General features: G+C 33.7%; 2 protein-coding genes across 3 annotated transcripts; one reads left to right on the top strand and one right to left on the bottom strand.

Moving 5' to 3' along the window:
• Positions 1-204: 204 nt before the first annotated feature.
• LOC145589837 (ATP-dependent Clp protease proteolytic subunit 6, chloroplastic-like) lies at positions 205-5,442 on the top strand. The gene is made up of 9 exons (XM_081646522.1): positions 205-392; positions 477-541; positions 1,587-1,656; positions 2,194-2,395; positions 2,504-2,569; positions 2,756-2,896; positions 3,005-3,058; positions 3,347-3,439; positions 5,179-5,442. Exons 1-9 carry the CDS (start codon positions 301-303, stop codon positions 5,224-5,226), a joined length of 831 nt encoding a protein of 276 aa, XP_081502648.1. The 5' UTR covers positions 205-300; the 3' UTR covers positions 5,227-5,442.
• Positions 5,443-5,586: 144 nt separating this feature from the next.
• On the bottom strand, positions 5,587-10,241 carry LOC145589838 (uncharacterized). Of its 2 annotated transcripts, XM_081646523.1 has the most exons (9): positions 10,195-10,241; positions 10,076-10,159; positions 9,151-9,199; positions 7,696-7,966; positions 7,546-7,604; positions 7,119-7,302; positions 6,916-7,012; positions 6,388-6,470; positions 5,587-6,032 (listed from the first exon to the last, which is right to left on the bottom strand). In XM_081646523.1, exons 3-9 carry the CDS (start codon positions 9,193-9,195, stop codon positions 6,025-6,027), a joined length of 747 nt encoding a protein of 248 aa, XP_081502649.1. In that variant the 5' UTR covers positions 9,196-9,199; positions 10,076-10,159; positions 10,195-10,241; the 3' UTR covers positions 5,587-6,024. The 2 variants fall into 2 exon arrangements, with proteins under 2 accessions (XP_081502649.1, XP_081502650.1); XM_081646524.1 differs by having other exon boundaries at positions 10,076-10,208.
• Positions 10,242-15,594: the final 5,353 nt, after the last annotated feature.

The following is a 15,594-nucleotide window of genomic DNA, read 5'->3' as shown; positions in this document are numbered from 1 at the left end:
TTCATAACAAAAGGTGGCTAAACTCTTAATGAAAGTTGTAACTAATTTTTAAATATGATATCCATACATGACCCATGCTGAATGGGCGTACCACTCATATTGGCTAATACAATGGCTCGGCCCATGCCCAATTCTTTACCCACCCCAATCCATTAGAGTTAGGCCTTCCAAAACCCAAAAACATCACCATTACTTACCATTCATCGAGAACATCTGTATAGTAGAGTCGTCTTCTTCCCTAACACCTTCTTTCTCTCTCTTCAACACACTCACTCTTCCAAGTTCCCAGAAATCACAAAAATGGCGGCAGCTTCAATTTCTACCTATTTTACTTGTTCTTCAATTGCTTCTCAGAAAACTAAAACCTCGTCATTTCCATTTCTCTCCCAAAGGTATCTTTAATTTCACCCAATTTAATTTTATTGCATTTTTTTAATTTTTGATGTAGTTTCTAATTCATTGATTTACAATTGCAGAAGCTCAAGTAAATCGATTGTCTCTGTACTATCCAATTACTCCAGTGATTATTCATCTATTTCTGGTAACTTGATTTCTTACTATCTACAAATTTATCTTTTCAATTATTTTTTTTCCGAAATTTGAAATGTTTGAGGATAATTTTGATTTGTTACTGAAACTTATATTTAGACTTATTAGCTGTGATATTTGCTTGCATTACAGTTTTCCCAATTCATTAAAAAAGTGCGAATTTGCAGTTAGTATTGTTGTGGGTATGAATTGGATGACTGTTTTTTTTTTTTGTTAGCTTTTGGTTGGTTTTATTTGTTGATTCAGGCATTTAGTTTTTTTTTTTTCTTTTTCTTTTTCTTTTTTTTTTTCGCTAATAGAATGGAAACTATAATCAGAAATAGAATGGAAATCTGAATCGAATATTATGATTGATTTGTGGTATTGCTCAATTTATGAAGTGAGGGAATGTAGAAATGGAAATGTACTGTCATTAGGGTTAGAGATATTTGAAGGGGATTGAGTACCATTGTATTTTCTCAATCAATTACAAACGAGGTTTTTATAAGGAAATTGGAATGATTCACAGGGAGGAAACTAAGCTAAACGATGTTAGGAAAGAGAAACTTATCTATCAGCAATAGAATAAGTGAACCCCTAACAGCTCTGTTGGTAGCCAATTATAGATAGCGGTAATGAGAATAGATTCAATTGTAATTTGGCAAGAAAAGTAGCATCCTAATGTCTTCAATAATGCAATCTCGTCCTCAAACTTGTGTTAATCTGTAAAAATGTCAACCAACTAATACCACCATAGATGCTAATGGATGGTAATGAAAAATTGTATATAAAAAAAAAAAAAGAGCCAACCTAGGGTGAACTAGTATTACCATGGGAATGAACCTTAATTTTTCTTACCATTTATTTCTACTTAACAAACGTGTTGTAAGCGACTAAGTGGTCTATTTGTATTGCCCTTTTTTTTCCCCTGGCATGACCGGAGTGGCCTATTGCCTTTAAATAAGAAATGTAGGTGAAGTTGCTGGTGATGTGTTGTATTTCTCTCTAAGTTGAGCTTGACTTTGTACGTTTAAGCTGCTATGTCACTACAATTGCAGGATTATCTAGTAAAAGCATTGGTCTGCCTTTGAAGCCCGATCAGTCTGGTCAGTACAATTCAACTTTAAGGTATGTTGCTGTTCTAGTTAAGATAGTTTATCCATTTGTCAATTTGAATCAATGTTACTTTTATCCGGAAACAAAGAACCCTGCTAGAATTCAGAAAGAAAGATTTGTAGACTTTAATTTATCTGTCAAACAATGTGTTAGTGTACTAGTATATCACGTTTGCATATCGTGTTATTGTAATTACTAGTATTTGATATTGTTTCTTGGATAGGGAAATAGAGGGGGAGGGGGGGGGGGGCGTGGTGTTATGGTCTTATATCTCATTGGCAATATCATATGACATAGGATGTACCATTGAAATGATCTAATCTTCAACCATATGGGTTCCTGCTTAAGAAATGTAGAGTTACACTCAATAGCAGCAGAAGGAAAGGAGTTAGGTCTCTTTTATCATTGTTAGTTTCTAAAGAACAAAGATCTATATATGATTGGACAATAACTGATGGAATAACCTTAGTTTATTTATTGCTGTATTTTTTGATTGACTATTGCCTTGATAGTTACATTCTTTCCTCATAATCTTCTACTTTGTGCCAGCAATGGGCCTATAGAAGCCAGAAAGGGTAATCCACCTGTAATGCCTGCTGTAATGACACCAGGGGGACCTTTGGACCTTTCTAGCGTTTTATTCAGGAATCGGATCATATTTATTGGGCAACCAGTGAATTCTCAGGTGGCTCAACGTGTTATATCTCAGCTAGTAACTTTGGCTACTATTGACGAAAACTCTGACATACTGGTATTCTTTTTAATAGCTCACATGTTCTTCCCTTTTCATATCAATCTTTGTACAAGATTCAGGGCTGAGAATTTCTGTGTCTGATGGGTATCTCTCCCATGTTTTCAGATGTATATAAACTGTCCTGGTGGAAGCACATATTCCGTGTTAGCAATTTACGACTGCATGTCTTGGGTAAGCTGTCCAAGATTATTTTGCAGTTGTTGGGGGCAAGGGTGCGGGTTATATTTGGTTTTATGCACAGTGTGAAAGAGAGATAGGGTACTAGTGGGTTCAGAATCCTTTTGCTGGTTCCTGGGGGTTCATATCATTAAAAGAATACCGGAAAGTTTCTGTTAACAACGGTATTTTCACTTTCAGATAAAGCCAAAAGTTGGGACAGTTTGTTTTGGTGTAGCTGCAAGTCAAGGTGCACTTCTCCTTGCTGGTGGAGAAAAGGGGATGCGTTATGCGATGCCAAATTCACGTGTTATGATCCATCAACCACAGAGTGGATGTGGGGTATGTGTTTAATTCTCATTTTATACGGTGTTAATGCAGCAAATTATACAAGTGGTTCTGGCTTAATATGTTGCATATTAGAGCTTGATCTTTGCATGTATCTTGTAGGGTCACGTTGAGGACGTCAGGCGTCAAGTGAATGAAGCAGTTCAGTCTCGCCATGTCAGTATCAGTCTCTATTCCTCATTTGTTTTAAGCAAGAATAACTATAACAGTCATCAGCTCATTACTCAGTATTTACAATGAACTTCTGTACTGATGGACTCAGTAAAGCAATTCAAACTAGAATCGTCAAATTCTTATCGATTTCAAATGGGTGTTGGGGGATAGACACGTATTTTATACAATTTATAAGTATTTGTAAATGGTCTTATGAATTTACTGCTTTACAGTGTGGTATTACTGAGACTAGTTCTGAACAAAACTTTCTTCCTTGTGGCTGTATTGCAGAAAATTGACAAAATGTATGCTGCATTCACTGGTCAACCACTTGAAAAAGTACAGCAATACACAGAGAGGGATCGTTTCCTATCTGTTACTGAGGTAACGTCAAGCAGATATACTGTAGAATATGTGGGCTTCATAAATGTTCCTTTTTACTTGAAAAAAAGCCCCTCTAATTTTTGCAATAAAAATAAAATGTTTTTGCATACTAAGAGAATAGCAATTGACTCATTGCTTGCAAAGTATAAACTTTTGCTTGAAAAGCAAACAAAGTTCAGTGCAAACCTTTTGCATATAAAGAGCCATTTTAAGTTATTTACAACATTTACTTGCAGTGTTTGTTCATCACCCCCGATTCTGGAATTTAGTAAAAATATTTCACAAAATTTTATAATTCTCGCCTGTCTGTTAAGAAATTGCTTCATCCTTTCCTCGCACCAGATTGGCTGAAGAAAGTGCTTAATGAGTGGGATCATGCTATCCATTTGCATGATCTTCACAGAATACACTGATATCAGCAAATTTTGGTCTGAACTCACATTGGTCATCACTCATGATTTCAGAGGTGGAAAATCCATAAGCCTTTTTTTTAATGTTTCCCATTACCCAATCTATTTTTGCAGAGACGGATCTTGTGTGTGTGTGTGTGTGTTTGTTAATTATGCTGCTTTTGTTATTCTATTTTTTCTTTAGGAAAATTTGTCAACAATAAGCCTACTCAAAATAAGCCAACTTTTTAATTAACTCAAAATAAGTTAACTTTAAAGAGGTATTTTCTTTCAATAAGTCAACTGACCTGCAACCTACAAAACAGGTAATTTTTGTAATTAAAATAAATTTACTAGTATTAAATTTAATTTGATGTTTAGCTATAATTATATTAAATAAAAATATTATAGAAAATTAAACAAATTATACCAAAAAAAAAAAAAAAACTCCAGCAACCCCCACCCTCAATTGGTGGCCAACGACCACCTCCTTCCCACGTCTTCACCCCTTCCATTCCCGTCCTACAGACCACTGGTGACCAGCCTCACACCCTAATGCCTTGTCAGCCACTGTTATCCCCACCCTGAGGTTCCTTTCTCTCACCTACGGCCCACCTGACCCTGTCTCTTACTCCTCCCTAACGCCGGTCTTCAACACCCGAAATTAACCCATACCCGTAGATTCACACCGAAACCCACCTCAAAACCCCAATACCCACCTCGAATCCCCACCCTAACCACCAAAATATCGCCATTTCTACTCCAAATTTCATCCCTAACCACCGAAATCCACCCCGAAACATCCAACAGCTATCCTATAGAATTCATCCCGAAAACCCCAGCACCCACCCGAAAAATTCGAAAAATAAAATATAAAGAAGGGAGGAGTAGAAAGGGCGGCGGTGGGAAAGGATAGAAATAAAGGGATCCGGTGGGTGTGCCGGCTGGTGTGTGTGTGTTGTGGCCGGCAAGGGGTGGGGGTTGCAGCTGTTTCGTTCTTCATTAAAGGAGGGGTATTTTTCTAACATATTTTGAATAACTTAATATTTTATTTTAATTAAAATTTTAAACAAACCAACTATATTAGGACACGTGGCATATTTAACCAAACAACAGGTTATCTTCAAGTTCAACAGGTTATAACTCATTTTGGGAAGATATTCTATAAAGGTTGACTTATTTTTAGTTAATCAAAAGGTTGGCTTATTTTAAGCTAATCACATAAAGGTTGACTTATTTTTGACAAATTTTCCTTTTCTTTAATGTTTCCCATTACCCAATCCATAAGCCTTTCTTTGGCTTATCAGCAAGATTGAGTCCTTTGTTTATATTCCTCCCTTCCTTGTGCAGGCGATGGAGTTCGGTCTTATAGATGGCATTTTGGAAACAGAGTATTGAGGATGCTGCGTATGACATGTTGCAATTTCATGGATGCATCTTTCTTATAGCTGTTGTACGAAGTATAGTTCACAAGTTGTCCAATACTAATTGTGTTGCATTGCAATCTCACCTTAACAACATTGTAATTGGAAGGGACATGGTTGTTGTCCTTGTATATCTTCAAAGAGGAATTATATTCAATTTTTTGAAAATCAAATGGTAAATTGTGGGCAAGTAATGTTACAATTGATTTTGTTTTGCTGAACAGAAAATCTACAGATCCAAATTCTGCTGCTAGCAGGAATGGATTTTGATTCATGAGGGAGAGGTGCAGGCAATTTATTGCTTTTACAAGATTTGTTTTGCACAAGGTCAAAATTGAAGAAAATATCACCTTACTATATAAATGGTATGACTGAAAACGTTTCTATAACTAGAAACTATTTCAATGGTTTTCATCATGATAAACTACTGCAATAACAAGTCTATGTTCATAAATTATAATTCAAGATGAGCCTTTTCATGGATGTGCACGTTCATAAACAAATCAATTTCAATCAATTTACAACTTGTGCCAAACTCACAAGAGCTTTAAGAAGTACAAAATGATTGCCTCCCTACAAACGGGAACCAACTTTCTTATTTTGGGGGTTGTGGGAGGAGATAACAATTCATGTATTTAAGGTTCTCCCTCCCCATAAGAATGTTGTGGTATAGTGTTAAGCCTACTCATACATCCATATAGTGTTCTGGCATGTTTGAAATGCTTCGCCTTATATCTGACTCAGTAGCACTTCTGGTGTATATCAGTATATGCTATGTACCTGAGAAAACAGTAAAAGACAATTGCCAAGAAAATCAGAAACAACGCCTTATAGCATGTGAAGTAAAGCACAACTAGTCCATTCTCAAAATCTGAACATTCAATCAGCCAAATGGTTGAATATTGAAAGTCTTGCTGATAGAGAAAATGTATAATCTCAAGCCTTCAAACATTATAACAGCCATCAATAATTTTTCAAGTTATGAATAGCAGAACGCTTTGACGGGATAGAAGTGTCTAGTAATTATTTTTGCTTATCTACTTATCTTTACACAGAACAGGGTAGCCCTTTTCAGTTTCTGAATGTTTAACAAGTGAAAAGATAATAGAACAAACAATTTACATAAAAGACTTACCATAATTTTGGCGAACTGTAGTGAATCTGTAAATGGCCTTGATTAAGGAACCGTATTTCTTTGACTTCAAATTTCCCATATGTCTGCATCAGAAAAAGAAAGCTGTAAAACATCCACTGTAAATATATGGTCAAGTAGCAAGATACAAGAAGCATAACTACAGAAAATAGGCCCTAACAATAGGGTAACGGAATGCACTAGGCAACCAAATTTAATATGGAGACACAGAGTACAACTAACAATTTCAATGTGCTAAGAAAATCTCCTGAGTACAGAGTAGCCTGATGTCAAGCAACGAAAATTGGATTATGAAGAAAAGAAAATAAGAGAGAGAACAATTTACAACCAGTGTGGTTCCAGAAACAGTGAGATTTACTTGTGGGAGCCTTTTCCATTACAAACTGTATCCTTTGTTTTAATTTTTTAATTTTTTTTTTTTTTTTTTTTACTGCTGTTTTAGCTAGTCCAGGAAAATTGTGCTTACAACGCAAGGTTATAATGGTTCACACTTCCAAAAGATTTACTCACACAATCTCAGTATAGCTTAATCTCCACGGTGGAAAGCCAAGATGACATCTTGCAGGTCCGTAAATTAAGAGTAGATCAGGTTCGGGACCAGAACAACCTGCTCATAGAAATTAATTGAATAAGGAATTACTTTCAAGAGACTAAATAGTTGTCAAATTTAGAAAGGAAAACTTCAAAGAAAACATTCTGAAAAATAGACAAACCAACTAGTTGTAAAGCCTCGTCAATGATTGGTTCAGTAAATTTTGTCTTGTCTCCATTACCATCCTTATACTTTGAAAAAAGCAAATTTGCTGCTTTCACTACACCTTCTTTCCCATCAGAGACTGAAACAAATTCCAAGATCAACTGACTAGGCTTTAGGACAGCTTCATCTGTTTCAACTGCCTGCAAAAATAGGATACGCTTTTCAACGAAAACTCCCGCAGAACTAACAACAACAACAACAAAAAAAAAAAAAGAATCTATCACAATATGATGGGATTAGATGCAAGTTTATGATTTAACCATTTTCCTATTAAGATAAATCCATTAACTATATGCAAACCCAAACTACTCTCTGTTAGATAACTCTGTAGCAAACATGCACAAAAGCCTGTCTGGTTAGGATCATATGAGAAGATTTGATACCTTCCGTGGTCTTGCATCGCATTCAGCTATAATGGTCTCCTGTAATTCCTTCAACACCCCTAAACAACCAGAACCTCAGGCAAACTGATACAGGCAATTTGAGGGGTTGGGAGTAATTTAAAATCTATTTATAGATCACCACAATTTTACCTTCCATATCATAAAGACAAACATTCTTCACTCCAATAGCAGTCACCCAATGCAAAAGCTCAATAACTTCTGAAATCTGGTGCGCTTCTTCACTTTTAATCACAATAGCCAGGTATTTCACCTTACTTGCATCTAAAGATCTGTATTTCTTAAAAAATCTACAAGTGATAAGGTAGCTTTCAAGCGTGTAATATACATCGTTTACCCAGTACCATATTGTCACCAAAAAATGTAGAACATTCCACAGTAGTATAGCAGAAAATCTAGTAACCTGCAAAGGCACATGATGATACAGATTACACATAAAAGAAATTACAAACAAGCATATGTGACACCCTGGTCATAACTTTGTGTGTGGCACACGAAAACACGAAAAACACAGTAGTTAGGTCAATTCATTAATAAAAAAAAAATAACTTTTCGCAAGTAACTGCATAGAAATCAGAATGCATTCCTAAATAAGTATCACATGCCTCAAGAACTACTGTTTCTATTGACTGTACATTATTTATTCACAATCAGCCTGGCTCAACATGTCCTATCTGAGTAATTGCCCGTATCTGATATGTGAGAGAAAATGTATCCTTTCCAAACATAAAACAGATAATTCTGTCCATTAATATTTGCATTGCAGATGATAGTTATCCACTCCATGCCCACCAACATAATCCGTAAACCTTTCAAATTTTTGTAGAGCATAACTCCATGCCCAACCTGCATGCAGTACCGCAGAGTCTTAAGCACTCCGGGATAATAAGATGCAAACTCTTACCTTCTCAGTCAGAGTGTGTAACCCTCAAAGGCCTAATATAATCCACCAAATAAATAGTACAACCTCAAAACAAGTTTGAGTTTACACTACCCAAGACCTATAGAGATTCCAGATCTCTTGTTCTATAGTTGCTTTCACTATAGGAGCTAAATCAAGTTCACTATAAGATACAAGTTCAAAACAGCTTCACCACGAGTAAATTCTCTCTCCAGTTCTAACACAATCCACTAACTGACTAACCTGCATCTCTCGTAATAGGCTAAGGTTTTCAATAGTTTCCTAGTAATCCCCCCCCCCCTTCTCTCTCTCTCTCTCTCAATTAAATGTACAAAAGGTTAGGGGGGGGGGGGGGGGGGGGGAGAAAGGCAGATTAATTGAGCAAAAAAAATATATATATATATATATATTTATTGAGATTACAGCATTATTGACAGTTTGATCATATAGCTAATCTGAAATCCCTTTTAACAATCAGACACTTAATATCTTCAAGTCAACGGATGTAACTAAGTTTAGTGCAAAATATTCATTAATTTGTCGCGTAAGTCAGAACAAGAAGTTCACTTCCATGAATTTTACAGCTCCAACTCCAACATTGAATAACATTAAAGAAAACAAAACTTAAGCAACAGATAAAGTTCATAGCAACATAAACAATGGTTTCCCAAAGGGTTAGTGCTCACCTTGGTCATCCAATATGAATGCAAGTACCTTTCTCTACAATCCATTAATCTGCAATTTCAACAAGACATCAAATATGTCAATATTCAATAAGAAGAAGAACCGATAAACAATTCCACAGTACAAAACCCAAGGAAAGAGCAAGTTTTTCGCCAAGGAGGACGAGAAAATATTAAGAAATTAAACTTCAACATACAAATAACAAACACAACCAGAAATTCAGGAAGTGTGTAAAGAGCTTTAGCATGACATTCGTCTATACCTGACTACAATTCCTCATTTTTCTTCCTTTCTTAATTGAACATATACTTTGTATGATACCCTTTTTTTTATCTCTCTATAATTTAGCTCTACCATAGACACCCCTACTTCCCTACCTAATAAGCAGAACTGTTGTCTCCCAAATAATCACCATCATTTTGAAAATCCAATCAATCATTGGCAGTTTTTATACATCTTAAACTAATAATCTATAGTTTTACACAATAATAGACTCTTGATTCTAAAATATTACCAAATGTACCAATACTTAATATGATCACCCTAACATCATAAGCAAAACTTCCACTTTCCAAGAAAATCACCATTGTTTAGGGATTAAATCAATAATTTAGACGTTTAATACATCCTAAACTCAAATCACATCGTAATTGGTTCATGATTTTTTCATTTAGCTATTCAACAATGTGAGCCCCATGCCGGTTTTCTCTCCTCTCCCCATTACTCTCCTACTCTAACCAGGCCCGTCCCTGAGGCAGGGCAGGAGGGAAAAGAGCTCTGATTTCATAGTTAAATCCTAACATTAAAGTGTTGTGCAATACATTAGCAATCAAATTTGATTCATAATTATAGGGATATTTGATTCAATTATCGATCTCATAATTTTAAGGATATTTGATATGATGATAACAAATACAAACAACTTACCTCAGAAGCTGCTTCAATGGGGGATACAAGAACTAGATTCAACGGATAACGCCAACTGCGCTTCAATGGAGAACGTTGAGTGCACTTCAATGGATATCTCACTAATCTGAGAGAGAGCAATTCTATGGATCCCTATGACCCGTTACAGTTATTAAAGGAATAGATCCGTCTAATAAATAAATGGGCTGAATCTTTATACGATAATCCTGTTTTAAAAAGTACGGAGTATTAGTTTAAATTTACATTTCTTTTTCCCAAATATTATCTTCACACACCAAAGTTTGTATAATTTGTCACATAAATAAAAAAAATAAAAACTTGTATAAATTGTTTGTAAGTTTTTTTTTTTGTTTTGTAGTGTTTTTTTTTCAATTTTAAAAACGACTGAAATTACATTAATTAAACTGAGTTTACAACAAAAGAAAGGAAAATATGGTAACATAAATCAATTACAACTAGCTTTTGGACCCGTTCTACGCACGGGTTATGCTTAAGTTATAAATTTATTTGAAACTTTACAAATTATCTTGTCACCAAAAAAAAAACCTTTACAAATTATTTGAATGAATTTATTTTATCGTCTTTTGACATATTATAATATTTTATGAATTAGTGGTAATAGACTAATAGTTGTAGAAAAAATGGCTTAAAATCGTAAAATCATATCTCTATCGCATGATATATTAATCAACAATTTGTATAAAAACTACTTTGTAAATACCAAACACTTATTATAATTTTATAATTTTTACATCAAGTGTGAAGACATGATATTCTTCTTTAGTCTTTACCAATATATGTCTCTTATATTGCGCTTAATATCTTCGAAATTAAAGCCCCATGACACGCAAATAATGTCATCCTATGGAATTTCCATAGTATTCTTGCCACCTCAATATTTCCCTTTTCAATCATCATCCTCATTGTTGTAGAAATTTTACATAGAATTTTGAGAGATAAACTAATTTTTTAGTTTTTGAAACTTAATGAGTGTGAAAAAATCTTTATTGAAAATTTGTATTTATATAAGAAGAGGGGGAAGATTAGGGGTCAAATTAAAGAAATGGATTATGAATGTGAATAAATTGAATTGATAGATGGAATAATGAGAAGAGGAGAAGGTTTAGGAAATTTAATTTGTTATTGAATTAAAATAAAGATTACAAAATATAAAAGTTATTGAGAAATAAAGGGGGAGATGAAGAGAGAATTTCTTTGAAAACATAAGGAGGGAGAATGAATAAAGAAAGGTGAGAAAGAATGATGACATGTGTCAATTTTGGTTTGTGTTTTTAAATACTAAAGTATAGATATAGATTTATCATGTGTTTAGGATGAGTTTTCCTCATAAAAAATGTGGTTAGGATGACTCTTTTGTCATGGCAATTATGGCAAACTAATAGTGTCGTGTGAAGTGTGAATTATGCAATTGTATAGGTAGTGTTACCTTTGCGGTTTTAACATCAGCTGACGATCATCTACATTTTATTATTAATGCAGTTGCAGACTAGCAAGTGTATAATTCACTAATTATATGAGTTGGTTAGTGTTCTGTGTAAAACGGAAAATTGTTAGTGAATAACTTTGGAAGTGACAACTTTAATACTTAAAAAAAAAAAATAAATAAATAAATAAATAAATAAATAAATAAATTCTAGATCAACCAAAGAAATTTCCAAAATGCGAGGAGAGATTACATCACTTCACACCCTTTGGCCAAACTCCCATGGTTGAAAGTGAGTCAATTTGTGTACTACATTACTAACCTCTCGCTTTACAAAAGACCATGAAACACTAGTAAAATTAGAAGAAAAAAAATCTAGAATATCCTTTATAATTAGATGAAAGGAATTGGGGCCATACAAACGCTTCCTCATTGCCTCAATCACCACCAGATTATCACTCTCGATCTCATACCCCTGTGTCTCGCAATCTTCACGCCCTAAAATGCCGCTTTCACTTCTTCAATCTTAGTCTCTCATTTTTCACTCCACTACATCGTAGCTCCCCAAATCACCACCCCTTCACTATATATCTACAGACTGCACCCATCCCCGTCCCCACCTCCCCCAAAACACCAGAATCAACAATAATTTTAACCACATCAGATGTCAGAGGAGACCCGCCCACAAAGACACTCTTTCTACCCATCAATTCCCCTTGTTATTCAATTTTCCCACCTCACGCCCCTTCGTATTAATCTTCAAAGCATAGCCAGCAATTTGCTCAACATACGGATTTTCACCTTCAATCATTCATTTGTTGCTTGTGCCCTACATAGCCCAACACATGGTAATTAAACTCACCATATCCTCCCCAAAATTAACAAAAACAGTGCTCCCACTAGTCACCCATACTACAAAGAGAGTGAGACAAAACCATAGAATAATTACACTTAATCCAAATTGCTTGGGCTAAACTGCAATCTTAACGCATGCATGACAGATTCTTCTTCTCTCTAGCAAACACCAAAAGCTAGTAGCCAAGGCACAAACTAGCTACAAAAGAAATTAGCTTTAAAATCTTATGTAGCCTAAAAAAGCTAATTTGCTAATTAGCTTACTATTGGAGTAGCTCTAATCGGTTCCTTTTATTAGATACATTTTAACTTTATACCCTAGTGTCCCAACCAGTTCAGCGAATACCCATCCAAACCTTAACCACTTATGCGGTGAACTCCCAACCAAAGCCCAACCCTTACTCTCAAACCACACTTATTCGACAAACTCCCACTTAGCCTCAACCTAGCTGATCGATCGAACCCACACAACTCCCACCCACCCTAGTCAGCACGAATCTATGACCACCCAGCCCTCCGCACCAAACCCGACACCCTAGTCTTTTAAAAAATTATTAATTATAATTAAATTTAAAGTTATTTTTTGTATTTAAAGTTTATATTAAGCTATATTTTGTTTTAATTAAGACGATTCTTATTTAAATGAGAGTTCATTATAGTATAAGTCAAATGATGACTTGTTTGACCGATCACAGGTAAAATTTAGTACTTAAATTATTTATGGAATATAGGCATTAATGTTAGACTTATTTTTTAATTTTATTAAAATTGAATTAATATTGGAAGATCACCTAAAGTTCGACTTATTGTGGTTATTTTTTTTCATTATTTTACTGTATTATATTTGACTTTCCTTATAATTATCATATGTCTATGCATTTCTATTTTACACTAATATTTTTCATATGAAAATGACAAAAACGGCAAAAATGAATGATGCGTTATCAAACCAAGAACTAATTTTTTTAGTGTGTCAATTTTTTTTTAAGGGGATTTTTTTAGTGTGTCATTAAGTATATAGTTATTGAAATATATACTTATGGATTATTGATTAGTTATTATTCAATGATGATTATTAATTATTTATTTAAGTAAATTATAAAAATATCAATTTTATTTATATTTTTTTCTAACGGATAAATTACAAAAGAATGTCAAAAGAGAAGTGTGAATAGTGAAAATATCCAAATGAGCCAATTAAATAAAGAGAGAAAGCATTTAACAAATTATATAAAATTATTTACGAATTAACAAATTACATAACTATTTAATAATTATAAAAATAAATGATTTTTTTAATAATCATTTTGCCCTGTGCCTCCAAATTGTAAAAATCACCTCTGACTCTGACTAACATACTTAAAAAAAAAAAAAAAAAAATTGAATAAGAAAAAAAATTCCCTCGAATATATAAGTGAAAGAATTAGGTATGGATGTTACTCAGTTAGACATGAATTTTTCACAATCAACACAATTCCTATGTCAAAACCCACAAATATAAACATATCAACCCAAAATTAAAAAAAAACCAGGCAATATTCGCTCTTAATCTCTAAAACCCACCTCCCAAAATCAAACATTTAATTCAACAAAATGCACACCAATATAATTAAGGAGAAAATTGTATATATATTGTACAAAAAAATATGTATTGTACAATAAAGTTTTGATCTTTCGTAGATCAATCAATCTAAGGAAAAGATAAAGTCGGAAATTTAGACAGAAAATAAGAATAAAATAAAATAAATAATCACATAAGTTTTTGAAGTAAAAAATTGAATCTCGTAGCATTGTAATTGAAAAAAGAAAGTTGAGAATACCAACCGACGATGAACAGTTTGCAAAGTCATGATGATGATTATTGCGCTGAGAAGTGGTGGCGACGACAGTTAACGTGTAAACGATGGCGTTAGAAGTTATGGTGGACTGATATAGTGGAGTGACTTAAGTTGTACTGTACTCTGTATTAACTGAAAAAAATGATGACAAATACAATGGAGCCCCAATTTATCGATTAACGAAATAAGTTTATCTCAACGCATGTAACTTCCGTTAACTTTTAATTGCAACTTTGGAATATTTTATATCTCACAATCACCGCTTGTGCAGGAAACCCCAACTTCACCAATTCAAAGAAACACGTACAAACCCGACGCTCCATTTGATTGGTCATTCAAGCCACCGCCGTTATTAGCCAAAATCAGCCACCGTCGTCGTTAGCCAAAATCAGCCACCTCCGTCGTGTTGCTAGAGTTGTTCGCCTCCTTCGTTTATATTGCCAAGTTTGCCCCCTCATTTATATTTTGAACATGATAGGTTTATGTAGGAGATAAACTTGAATTCTCTCGTGATATTCCCACTTGGACCAAGACATGACTTTTCCTTGTTCTGTCATAGGGGTCGGGTGTAAATAATCTAAGCCAGTCAATAAACTATTCGGGTTCGAGCTCAGTTGAAGATTGTTCAGGAACAACTCTTAATTCTTAAATTTGTTAATAATCTATAACATAATACTAAAACAGACACCGGGAATGACACATGTCACTTCCTGATGTCGTTTTTCCCCTCCAAAAACCACTTTCCTGAAATAAATATATTCTAACTTGATTTTTCTTTTTATATCTTTTTGATCGACAACTTATGGAAGACAATAAAATTATATATATTTAATTTATATATTATAATATAAATTAAAGATTCTTATTAGTAATATCAACATTATTTGCTTAAAATGATTTTTTTATAATATATTATTATCAATGGATTTAATTTATAGTACGAAATTTTTAAAAAAAAATATTTACGTTATATTGCATCAAATTGACTTTGACTCATAAATCTATAACTATAACTATATATTGTATTGTATTATATTATATTAATATTAAAGATGAAACCAGGAATGACATGCATGTATCATCTTCTTTTCAAAAATTTCCTGCCATTTTTCTTTTTTTTTTTTTGGCCAAAGGTTCTTAGAGAATGTTTAATACTCCCTAACTATTTGGTATTTATATTTCATTTATACACACTCAACAAAAATAATATTATTTTAATTAATACTATGCAATAATTAAACTAATAATAAACAATGAAAGTTACCGTGCATGGCACGGGACCTATTCTAGTTAAGATTTAATTCTTAGGTTTATAATTAGGATTTAGTATTATGCTAATTTTGAGATTTTCAAATGTAAAAAGTGCAAATCTCGTTTATTAC

Source organism: Chenopodium album, chromosome 17, assembly GCF_948465745.1.
Source record: "Chenopodium album chromosome 17, dcCheAlbu1.1, whole genome shotgun sequence".
Taxonomy (NCBI): domain Eukaryota; kingdom Viridiplantae; phylum Streptophyta; class Magnoliopsida; order Caryophyllales; family Amaranthaceae; genus Chenopodium; species Chenopodium album.
Note: the sequence above shows the minus strand (reverse complement) of the source record. Positions and strands in the feature narration are given on the sequence as shown.